Consider the following 12,571-nt stretch of genomic DNA (forward strand, 5'->3'; position numbering starts at 1 on the left):
CCGCATGGGCATGACGTCATGGTGCAACGCCATGATGTCATGGTGCAGAGCCCGGGCCGCTCAGCAACTTGCAGAGGGGGCGCTGATGCTGGAAACGGACCTTCTTCGTCGTCGTGGTCCCCTCCCGTCCATCTCCGGGGGGCAGAGCCAGGCAGGAGCAACAACCGCTCAAATTTGGACTGCGGGGCTTTTGGTGCCAGAGGGCGCTGAGATCTCAGTTGCAGCAGCAGCAACTGGAGGAGGAGCTCCGTAGTTCAGGGCGGATCCCGCGGAGAGATCAGCCGCCGGTTTCAGGAACGCGGAGAAGGAGCCGGGTCGGCGAGGCGTTGGACGTCCTTCTCGGGGTTGGCACCACCACCGCCGCCCGGACATGAGGATGACGGTCGCTGCGGCGGGGGACGGGGGCTCCCCCAATCCAGGGCCCGCGGCGGTGTCGCTGGGTCTCAGTGTGGCCGTGGTCTCCAGCCTGGTGAATGGATCCACGTTTGTGCTGCAAAAGAAAGGGATCGTGCGCGCTAGAGGACGAGGTAGGGGGCGGGCATTTTTTGGGGGACACACACACCTCCTACGGGCCTTTTCGCCCCGATCCCTCTTCCTGGACCACGGTTGTGGGTCGGTTATTATTTGCACCCAGGACCACCTCCTCCCCTCCAGTGTGGAGGTGGGGGGGCGCACCCCATGCTTCAAAACACATCCTCGCCAGCCCCTGTTTTCCTGCCTAGCACCCCAATGCTGTTCAGGGGTTCCATGATTTCCCTGCTATCCGATCCTATCTCGTCTAACAGGCATCATGTTCATTAATTCCTATGCTCCTAGGAGTTGGGTGTTAGAGGGAGGGGGTGCGGCTGTGTGTGGGCAGGAATGTGACCAAGGGGCGGGGGGGGGGGAGAGAAATCTCTGTCCAATGCAGTAGCACTGCTCCTTGTCTGCACTTGAAGAAGAGCATCTTTGGAGCCTGTGGGCAGGTTCGTGGCCGCTGCAGGCAGTGCCTGAATTTAACTCCGTCGCCTGCCCAGCCCCTCCAGCTACAGTCTTTGCAACTCCTCCCCGTGGGCTGGGGCGACCCTTTGAGCCCAAATTAGGCTTCTCTTCCAAAAGGAAACTGCTGTGTTGTCAGTGTCGCCGTTTGAAAGTTTTATTTTTGTTTTTTAAATTCTGTGAGTTATGGATCCAGGGGATTTACTCCACAGAGGAGTTTAAAAGCTTTATCCTCCAGAAAGTGACAATGTTTAGTAAAGAAGCTAAACATGTCAGGAGTGGCGGGGAGGAAGTTGTAACCCTGAGGTCTTGCAACTTGCTTAGGCATTAAGTGTTTATGATTTCCTATTTTTTCCTATTTTACAAAGGGGGGTGGGGGAGGACTGATCTCCCCCACTGGACTTGCAAACAATTTGAATGATCATGAATGCAATGTATGGACGCTGAAGAAAATCCACAGGTGTCTCAGGGGTTGGTATTCAGAGAAGAACTTTTAGAATTTCCAGTGGGATCTGTGTGTGTGTGTGTGTGTGTGTGTGTCACACACACAAACCCCATAGGACCATATAGTATATTCAAAACTGCTTTTGCACATCCCTTCCATTTTAAGAGTGTTTTTCCATGTGGCATGTACAGGCTGTCATAGTTTGAAAAACAGGCACACACACACACCCCTCCGTGGGAGAATGTAACTAGTTGCTTCATTCGTTGGATTGTTGCCGTGATAATTAGTTCTACTACAAGTATAATGAGCATAAAACTCCTCAGACCAGACTTGAAGAGCACAACTCTTTGCAATTAGCATGCAATTTTTGTGTAACTTAGATCCAGTCATCCAGTGGTTGCTGTATTTTCTCGTGGGAGCACCTGAGGTGAGCAGAAACAATATCCTCAAATCAGACACAGGCAGGAGGATGATACTGGCACATGGCATTTCTAATATGTAAGCTGTTCCATTCCAGAAACTAGGCCTGAATAGGCGTTGTTGCCCTCAGTCTGCCCCCGGACCTGTTACAAAACCATCCGATTCTGCTACCTAAACAAGACCTTGCTGTAAGACAACATAGGAAATTTCCCTGGTTTCCTGACTGGCGGCAGCTTGTCATCTGTTATATAAAGTTTATTTGGGTGTTTGTGATGAATAACTTTAGCGCAAGGGCAGAAAGAAGAATTACCAGGATGATTGGCAGCTCACAGAACAAATTAGACAAAGTAACTCACATGTTTCAAATGATCATGTATAATATGTCCAGCTTAAAAACAATATTGCTCTCTTGTTATGTTAATAGCATGTTAGAGACTGAAAGACTGGCAGGGAGTGGAATCTTACCCGAGTTCTTTATGTGATTAGACCTAAGGTGGCAAAAAGTACTAAAATTCGCTTTGTTTCATTTCACTGACTTAAGCAAATTAAACATTGGTGGGTGTCGGAGACCACATTAATAATAATATTTACCAGTAGACTGAACCAAAGTAGGGTATATATCTACATGCACACATGGTTGCCAGAATTGGGGCGCAGTGGGAGTTGATGTGAGGCTGCCAAATGTATTGGCCTTGTCCTGCCTCAGGAAGTTGATTCTCCCAAGTGAGAGTATGCACAGAATTGCAGCCAAGCGGCCCAAATATCATGTGGAACTAAATGGACTTAGTCTACTAGTTTGGGGTTGTTGTTTTTTGGGGATGGGTTTAGACATGTTCAACTCTGCGTAGGATTGGTCTGTTAAGTTGATAAATCAGAGGTGAAGAATCCGTTAGCCTCCAGATATTGCTGGACTCAAACTTCCATTGGCTATAGCCGGCATGGTCAGTGTTCAGAAGTTTGTAGGCATACCCAGAGGGCCACAGTTTTGCCCATCCTTGTTACAAACAGACCGCAGCATAATAATTGTAGGTTGCTTGCACTACCCATTCTTTTAACAACTGGGGTGTGGGAGGTTTTTTTAGTACTTGAGTAGCTAGAATTTCCTCCCAAAATATTGGGTGTGCCTCATAAAACTATTTCTGATCACTGCTTTAAGAACATATTGTTCCTGATAATATTAAGCTCAGAGTGTCCTGAAATATAGCAGATTACTTGAACTGCAGGACTATCAGCTGACAGTATGATATAACATGTCTAGTTTTCATTTCCTGCAATCCTTAACTTGTGTTATTAGACTCTCTTGTAAATGTAGTTGAAACGAGAATCAGATGAAAGGTCTGGTTTTTCTGAAGATCCAGTTGGTAGCTCCTGCCACTCTTCTGAATGAGAGGATCCTAAAATAAGCACATGACCTGTTCAGATGTTTGTCTGGATTTTGTTTTTAGAATTGGACACTGATATAATAGGGCCAGCTTTTCCATGAAGAGATAGCCTTTCATTTCGGTGTGGTTTTCCACTTTGAATGCTGTATAATGTAATGTACCCCCCCCCCACATCCTTTGCTCAAATGCTGCTCAAAGACTGCTGGGAGAAAAGTTATGTTTCTACTTTCATGTTTACAGAAGGTCACTTCCTGCTCTGTTCAAAACCTTAAAAACAAGTTTGCTGGTTCATATGTGTCAGAGCTGCTTGAAGATCCTAGCTCACAGAGGATCACGCTAGCCAGCGATCATTAAGTAAAAGTCTTTATTGAGTTACAGTTTCCATTCTCACGCTGCTGCGCGCAACTCTACGTCTAGTAGCTAGATCGGCGAAGCTCCGTCTGAGTCTCCGCCCCGTGTGCACCAACTTAATATCCTAGCCCGGCTCCACCTTTTCTGCCTGACTGTCCTCCTCTGGGTCCCTCTACCCCCCGGGGTCTCTTCCTTCCGGGATTCTTCTGACGCTGACCCCCCGGACCCTCCTGTCTCCTTGCGCCGGGCTTTAGGACCTGGCTCCCTTTCCGGGCTGCTTACTGCACCACCTTCCTCTGCATTTGAACTTGGCGCGCGCGCCCAACCTTCCACTTTCCGCTTAACCGTTTCTTCGCTCCCCGATGGAGGTGTGGCCACTCCTGACTCGTGCCCTCCCTCCTGTGGTGCGCTGCCAGCGCTTGCCCCCTGGCTCCTTTCCTCTTCCCTGCTCTCTGGCGGTGACGCTGGTCCCGACCTCCAACTGCTCTCCTCTGAGTCCCCTCTGGCTCTATCTTCCTGGGGTGCCCCCCTAGACTCCCCCCTTGCCCTGGCCACTGGTGCTCCTTTCTGTGAATCCTCTGATTCACTGGAAAGACTCGGAGATCTCGGGTCGTCGTCATCACTCATCTTTTCTTCTGCCTCCTCCCCTTCGCTCTCTGTTTCCTCCCTTGCCCTTGCCTCTGCTCCTAAACCCCTGACAATATGTTTCATCTGAGGCTGGGACAAAACTTATGTCTCCTATTCCCCTCCCCCCTTGAAGACCTCAAATACACCCTTTTCTTAAACTGCCTTTAAATAAAAGAGAAAACCATCCTTTGTGATGTGGGTTGACATTGTCACAAAAAGGCTATTTTCCAAAATCTCTTCCTTTGTTTTACAAAACGATGCAGAGTGAACGTACTTGTATTTAATAGTCACAACACTGAGAATGACACCAGAAGCGCAGGGTTGCTTCTTTTCCCTACAAGTGACCAGGGCTGGGCTGCAATCGTATACCCATATACCTGGGAGCAACCCCCACATACTGTAATAGGACTTACTTCTGAGTAGATGTGTGTAAGCTTGTTAGAATAATAATGTTTTGCATTTTTATACACCAAGTTCTAGTAGGGCCAGTTATTTGATTTGACACAGGCCTGATGTGGAGAAAGGGCAGCATTTTGTGATTTGTAGAGTGTACAGTGGTACCTTGGGTTACATACGCTTCAGGTTACATACGCTTCAGGTTACAGACTCCGCTAACCCAGAAATAGTACCTTGGGTTAAGAACTTTGCTTCAGGATGAGAACAGAAATCACGCGGCGGCAGTGGCAGTGGCAGTGGCAGTGGGAGGCTCCATTAGCTAAAGTGGTGCTTCAGGTTAAGAACAGTTTCAGGTTAAGAACAGACCTCAGGAACAAATTAAGTACTTAACCCGAGGTACCACTGTATACAGATAAGGTTTTCAGTATTGTTGACGTTCTGTTTTCTAATTCTTCTCTTCTCTAGGAACTTCATATTTAACCGACATAGTCTGGTGGTCAGGCACCATTGCAAGTAAGTATACTAACTAATAAATCCTATTCTTATGCACTAGAGCAGGGGAAAGGTGTTGTTGTGGTGGTTAATTTGTTACCCACCCTTCAGCCTAAGGTCCCAGGAAAGGTCACAACAATTTAAAATACAACACTAAAAATAATTTTAAGAATAGACATCACGTATCTCAAAGGCTAAAGAAGCACATCTTTCAGCATTCTCTCAAAACAGTATAAGGATACCCCTCTGTGGGGAGCTAGTTCCACAGCATATGGACCTCTACAAATGACTCCTTCTCCCAGCCCCACTCTGAGCTTCTGAGGGCAGGGCAACTACAAGAGGGTCCTCTCTGCTGATCTTAAGACCCAAGAGGGTCTGTAGGGAAGGAGGCGGTTTTTCAGATGTTTGGGACCTGAGTCATTTCGGGCTTTAAACACTATCGTGAGCGTCTTGAATTGGATCCAGAAATGGACCGGCAACCAATGCTGGTGGAATAGATACCATATCATCCTGTACATTCTTAGTCCAGTGTATCTGGAGAGTTCTGCTGGTGTTATCTGCCCTGCAGGTGCCTTATGTTGCATTCTGCTGGCACGGCAGACCTTCCACCGATTCCTGTGGTCCCTCTCTGCAGTGCTGAGAGTGTTCTGTAAAAGAGTGAACTTAACCTACTTGTATCTTGTCTTGTTTCAAAGGTGCTGTATTTGTGCTAAATACAAAAGCATGGAACTCGTAGCTAGATTGGTGTTCTTTCCCCTCCTATTCTGTTACTATTTGCTCCTTACTTGAAGGTTTTGAGTAACACGTCTTATAAATGGGCACTTTGATTAGCTTGTTGCACATTTTTTATTCTTTCTTTTTTTTTAATGAATCCTATTACGTTACCCCACAGGGAGTCTTTTAAGCATCAAAGATTTCGCATTTTTAAAAGCTTCTGTTGTTTGTAGTGTAACTGAAAAGGTTAACCCCTCTGACCTTTATTAGAATGCTCAAATTTTAATCATCGTCACCTTCTATATTAATAAGGTAATAATAATATTTTGCCAAATATAGAGCAGTTATCCAGACTGTTGAGGCCACTTCTGTGGTTTTAGAGATAAAAAAATCCGCTTAGTGCTGTCCTCTGTCAGCAGAAAATCCTCAACAACTCAGTTTGAGGTAGCTGAAAGTGAATCGTGTCACACATGAGAAATTTATTTATTTACATATTCACTATGTTTAATATATTGTCTTTCCTCCAGTCACCTCTAGGTGGCACACATGGTTCTCCACCTTCATTGTATTCTCACAAAGCACTGTGAAGTAGGTTAGACTGAGAGTTGGTGGCTGGCCCAAAGTCTGTAGAATGATGAGGTCAGGTAAGCAGAGACACAGGGACTGACCCAGGGTCACCCAGTGGGGATTTAAACCCTGGTCTCCTAGGTTCTAGTCCAACATCCTAACCACTACACCATACTGCCTCACAATTCATACCCTCTAGTTTAACATAACTGATTTCTCCACCAAGTTTGTCAGGGCAAACATGGCCAGGGAAAAAACAAACAATCCAACAAACCAGAGTTGGTGTGTTCAAATATCTGCTATAGGATTTCTGGTTAATTATTACTACTATCATTATTACATTAGTTGAAGAACAATACTGGCTCATTCCATTGCAACACTACAGTGCCAGTAAATACAAAGTTCAGCAACAATAGTAAGCCTTGCTGTTAGAACTGATTCACACAAACCCCTTTCAGCTGCTTTCCCACCCCACCCCCCAAAAAATTGGTGCACCTGCTATTAAAGAAAGAAACATCAGAAGCATTTCTGTGAGTCAGCCTTTGGGCATGAGATATGAAGGAGAAGCAAGCCCTGAGAATTAAGGTGGGACGCTGATAACGGTTAGAAACACGAATACCTTATATAAGTGACATTCATAGTCAGTCAGGCTAGAAAATGATTGGCATAGTTGACTGCTAATGTTAGGATTAGATAATACGTTTTGAATTATTCCACCTCAGTGGTTTTCCATAGGGACACACCTTGCAGACTCATCACCCATTTTTTTTTCTTTAGAAGGTTTTGATTTTGCCATTGCCACTTTTCCGAAAGAGACTTGGCATTGCAGTTTCCAGCCCCTAGAGAGCATCAGCCAGCTTTTGTTGTCGGGAGACAAGAAGAGTGTCTACAAAGGGAATTCAAGGCTTCTTAGACATGAGTTGCCAGTAAGAGGGGAGATGTTGCACTCTCCTAGAAGGCTATCTCCCTTGATAACTATAGTCAGATTCCTGCTTTCCAGACCTGTTTCCACTCCTGGTGGTGAGAGTGAGAGAGAAGAGGTTGAGAAGGAGGTCCCTTCTACAGAATGGTCTAGTACCACTCATTGTCCAGAATTGTTTATCTAACAGGCATTGTTTCTAAGATACCACCAAGCATTTGCATCTCCCTCCCCCCCCCCCGACACTCTTACACTTCCAGCCCAGTCGCCTTCTAAATCCGGCCTGCGGATGATCCAGGAATCAGTGTGTTTTTACATGAGTAGAATGTGTCCTTTTATTTAAAATGCACCTCTGGGTTATTTGTGGGGCATAGGAATTTGTTCATTCCCCCCCCCAAAAAAATAGTCTGGCCCCCAACAAGGTCTGAGGGACAGTGGACCAGCCCCCTGCTGAAAAAGTTTGCTGACCCTATGGTGTTAGCTCCAGGGAAAGCCTGCAACCAGGGTGAAAACAGCTCACCAGGCACATCAGTCAACCTACCAGGAGCTCAATTACCCTGTGTTTTTCTGACAACTCATGACTGCAAAAACAGGGGAATGTTTTTTTTCTTCAGCATCTGGAAGTCCACAGATGTTTCATGACCAATGAACAGCTTTCGGCTTACTCATCCACAAGCTGTGTAAGCCTACCTCAGAGAAACACCACAGTGTGTCTAGCGACCTGCATGAAGTGTACACGATGAACCTTACTTGGAGGCATCTGCTGCCACCGCCTCTTCCCTCAGGCAGACTTTTCATGAGCCTATTTTATAATTTTAAAAAAATGCATGGCGGCAAGGAATACATAAACAACCTGTAATCTCCAATGGTTCCTAAAATCCATTGCCTGAAGCTACCACCTCACCTTACTTCCTTGCAATACCACACCTGTAAGTCAGGCCTCAGCTTGTGAATATTTAATCCGGTCACTGGTCAATGAAGGTTCAGCAGACCTCTTTTTTTTTTTTTTTTTTAGATCTGGTGATGTTTCAGAGATGTCAGAAGTGAGATGATTTAGGTACAGAGAAATACCAGACTGCTCCCACTTTCATTCTCTTTCATTCTGCTCCTGCAACCATTCTCTCTGTACCTAAAATCAACTTGACATAGAAAACACTAGGCCAACACTTCCCCCCCCCCAACAGATCAGGGTGGAGTATATGGGTCTTTATTCATATGTACATAATAATATACATATAAGAGCTTACTGGGAGACCAGACTGTCTGCAGGCATATCCTCACACATAAATATGAAATGTGGTTGATATGTTTTGCTGAGCACATGGGTTATGTTGCCGTTGTCATAAGACCCAGCCTCTCATGGAGATCTTCCTTTTGTGTCAAAGTGTGCCTTCCTCACCATGTCTCCTTCACTCTTTCATTACTGTGTGCTTCTGTGGGAACCTAGAACATGCCCAATGGTGTGAGACAAAGATATGTTTTCTCTTTAGACATGGAAAAATGCACAAGAACAGACTAAGTAGTCTTGGTATGCAAACTATGCAGATGTTGTGTCCTTTTCTGTAGCCTAAACATTGGAGTTATTATAGTAGATTCCTAACATCTGGTTATTTTCTTGGCATTCTTTTTGTCTACCTGTTTGCATTCTTCTGTTTCTCCTGTATATACACTTGCCTTAATTAAGAACATGCCCCAGTTTTGCCTCATGTTTCAAATGTCCTAGCCTAAGCCCACGTACAGAAGCGCCTTAACATTTAGCTGTGTGCTTCCGAAAGTTGAGTTTTTTTGATGGGGGAATTGGCCCCAGTGCATCCTTAACTTCCCTACGGCTAAATTATAGTAAGGTAGTTATTATTATTATTATTATTATTATTAGTATTATTATTTACTTATACCCCACCTATCTGACTGGGTTTCCCCAGCCACTCTGGGCAGCTTCCAACAAGAGATTTAAAATACATTAAAACATCAGTCATTAAAAAAAAAACTGCCTTCAGAATAGTTCCTTAATATAAAATGTAGCTAGCATGTTCCTGTTCCTGTGCTTGTTAATTAAAAGTCCTCCCACACTGGATCTGAATTTCTGAAGCATGATTGGGCTGTGATTATTTTTGCCAACTGGTAGTTATTCTTATTGCAAATGTATGTGTTTATTTGTTTCAATTATATCTCACCATTCCTCCAAAGAAAGCCAGCATACATTTCAGGTTGGAGAGGCTGAAAGAGATTGACTGGTCTGAGGGCATCCAGTGAGTTTCATTGCTTTGTGATGATAGAGACATGGGTTTTCCTAGTCTGATGCTCTAAGGTAGCCCTGTTCAGGGAAGTTTTTAAACACACAGTGTTTTATTGTGTTTTTAATATTTTGTTGGGAGCTGCCCAGAGTGGCTAGAGCAACCCAGTCAGATGGGCAGTATATTATTATCATTATCATTATTAGCAACTACTCCATACTAAGTTTCAGAATGTTAAGATCTGTAGGTTTTTTTAAGTGAATAGCTGGAAAATTCTGATTTTTACTCAGCAGCACAATCCTATACGTGTATACTCAGAAGTTAGTCCCGCTGAGTTCAATGAAGCCTACTTTCATGTAAACAGATATAGGATTGCAGCATGAGTCAATGTTTCCCAAAAGGCAGAAGAGTAAAGTGTAACATTATCATTGATCAGTATTCTGACGTAAGCAGCAGCCTGTTTTGTTTTGCCAATGACACTTTTGCATTTCTTTTCCACAGTGGCCCTTGGCCAAATCGGGAATTTCTTAGCCTACACTGCAGTTCCTACTGTTCTGGTGACTCCTCTTGGAGCGCTTGGAGTTCCATTTGGGTAAGGATTTTGTTTATTTTGAAGTTTATGCAGATATAAATGCCTGTATATAAAGTTCATATCTGAATACCAGCAAGAAATGACAATGAATCGGGTATTGGCAGCAGTTCAGTACGGTGCGCCATGTCTATCCTACTAATTCCAGCTTTGCCAACCTCCAGATGTTTTGAATAACAACTCCACTCAGCTGTAAAAAAACCAAAGAAACCAGAAGTCCTGTTGTGCAAGCAGAATTCCATTGCTCAAGCAGGCACAGGTCAAGTGGGTAAAGAAAGAAGCTTGTTGGTCTTCAGTCCTGTTTTAACTCTCCAGGCTTACCCAAAGAAAATGAAGCACATGGGGCACAATCTGGCCAAACATAATCACTTTTTAAAATGGCATTGATTTCAATAGGTGAGGGTTCAGCACATACTTTCATCTGATCCTTTGAAAGTAAAAAGGTAAAGGGACCCCTGACCATTAGGTCCAGTTGTGACCAACTCTGGGGTTGCGGCGCTCATCTCGCTTTATGGGCTGAGGGAGCCGGCGTACAGCTTCCGGGTCATGTGGCCAGCATGACTAAACTGCTTCTGGCGAACCAGAGCAGTGCACGGAAACACCGTTTACCTTCCCACTGGAGCGGTACCTATTTATCTACTTGCACTTTGACGTGCTTTTGAACTGCTAGGTTGGCAGGAGCAGGGACCGAGCAATGGGAGCTCACCCCATCGCAGGGATTCGAACCGCCGACCTTCTGATCGGCAAGTCCTAGGCTCTGTGGTTTAACCCACAGCGCCACCCGCGAGACTCAAATGTGCTGCTTTTAATCTGGATCACGTCTTCTATCCATCAAAGATCCAACATAGAATGACTAGACACGGGTTTTTTTTCAGCCAGAACTCAGTTCCAGCACCTCTCAGGTGGGTGCCATTCCCATTCTAAGAGGGAGGTGAGCTCCAGGACCTCTTTTTCCAGAAAAATAGCACTGACTAGACATATACTCACATGATAAGCTTCTCCTTTCTCTTCTCTCCCCCCACAGTCTCCATGCACCTCAAAAATCTGCTCAAGGGTTGAGGGACTGTCCAGAGCAGATTTTGAGGACACACAGTGAAATGGAGAAGGGAAAAGAGAAATGAGAAGTTACATTGCCCAAACAGATTGACAGGGCTGATCTCTTATGTCCTTGCCTGATCACTGAGGTATTTGGGGGAGTCCTTGTTAGCGACCCCATATGGCTTAGATGCATGGCTCACATCCACCAGGAGCTGTGGTTAGTATTGTGTGCCATTTTTTATGGAACTCCCTTTCAGTTGAGATCAAAATATCCCCCTCCATGTCGAATATCTGATGCCTACTAAGGACATTTTTATTCCATTTTAACTGAATTCTGATTTTATGGTTTTGACTAATTTTTTAGTTTTACTCTATTGAGCTTCTGTACTCCACTTAGAGCTGATTGTAATTAAATGGTATATAAATTGTCAGCATAAATAATTGAGTGCTGCCAAATATTTTTAGTGGGTTTGGCAAAAGGTGATATCGGTTGATTCAATATACGTTATTTGGGTTATTCATCGGCTTGAGAGTCTCTTATTGTTTTCCTTTTTAAAAAATAAATAATGGTTTACCCTCTGGAACTGAGTGAAGGAAATATACACACCCTACATGCATTTTCCAGGGAAGACTCCACATAAAATTATGTTTTGTAGTCATCTAAAAGTGTGACAGGGAAGTATCTTCTTCCCATTTTGTCCTCCCACCTGCCAAACCAAGGTCAAATGTTAAAACTGATCCCTTATCTCCACATTCAGAGACAGATAAACCACTTTGGACAAGCAAATCCTTCTGGCCTTGCCAAAAAAGGTGGAGGATAAAGGGTAATGACTTACCTTAGAATTAAATTAACAGTATTGAAAGTTTGAATAAAATGTTCTTTTTCTTTGGTTCTCTTCTTTGAAAGATCCATTTTAGCTTCCTACTTACTGAAAGAAAAACTCAACATTCTTGGCAAGCTGGGTTGTCTGCTGAGCTGTGCAGGTTCTGTTGTTCTCATAATCCATTCTCCGAAGTCTGAAAGTGTCACCACACAGGCCGAGCTTGAAGAGAAGCTCACAAATCCAGGTATTTAATTCCTTGGGATAATCACATTGCCAACTCAGTCTTGAGTCTCGGTAACTGTGTCAGTTTCACAGAACAAAAAAACACAGTGTAAGTTGGTCCAACATCAGGTATCGCCTCATTTGCACTTGTTGCCAAGCAGTTTTGCATTGCAAAAAAGATGTTGTATCTTAATGTAATGTAATGACTGCAGTTGAATTGCTCCACAATCCTAAAAACGTTTACTCAGAAGCAAGTTGCATTGAATTCAGCTAGTTGTTTCTTGTTTCTTGGTAAGAGAACATTTGTGGCTGTGACTGCAGGAAAACACGGGAAGCATAATAAGACAAGCCAATTTGCTTTTTTTGATAGGAA

At 44.3% G+C, this 12,571-nt stretch overlaps 1 protein-coding gene and 1 long non-coding RNA gene across 4 annotated transcripts in view; one reads left to right on the forward strand and one right to left on the reverse strand.

Moving 5' to 3' along the window:
- The window catches only part of NIPA1 (NIPA magnesium transporter 1), an 18,874-nt gene continuing 6,303 nt past the window's right edge, over positions 1 to 12,571 (forward strand). The window contains exons 1-4 of one of the 2 annotated variants that reach the window (XM_083501753.1): positions 1 to 527; positions 5,065 to 5,112; positions 10,027 to 10,117; positions 12,060 to 12,220. In XM_083501753.1, coding sequence (XP_083357879.1) covers positions 371 to 527; positions 5,065 to 5,112; positions 10,027 to 10,117; positions 12,060 to 12,220 — 457 coding nt within the window. In that variant the 5' untranslated portion in view covers positions 1 to 370. Of the gene's footprint in view, positions 528 to 4,492; positions 4,761 to 5,011; positions 5,113 to 10,026; positions 10,118 to 12,059; positions 12,221 to 12,571 lie in introns of those variants that run through there. The other variant, XM_083501754.1, reaches the window with a different exon arrangement.
- The window catches only part of LOC310706262, a 13,853-nt gene continuing 11,407 nt past the window's right edge, over positions 10,126 to 12,571 (reverse strand). Inside the window, exons 2-4 of one of the 2 annotated variants that reach the window (XR_014525780.1) lie at positions 11,760 to 11,859; positions 11,102 to 11,177; positions 10,126 to 10,304 (exon numbers count right to left, since the gene is read on the reverse strand). This is a non-coding gene — a long non-coding RNA (uncharacterized lncRNA). Of the gene's footprint in view, positions 10,305 to 10,744; positions 11,178 to 11,759; positions 11,860 to 12,571 lie in introns of those variants that run through there. The other variant, XR_014525781.1, reaches the window with a different exon arrangement.

Source organism: Podarcis liolepis (assembly GCF_965112155.1).
Source record: "Podarcis liolepis genome assembly, chromosome: 4".
NCBI lineage: Eukaryota > Metazoa > Chordata > Lepidosauria > Squamata > Lacertidae > Podarcis > Podarcis liolepis.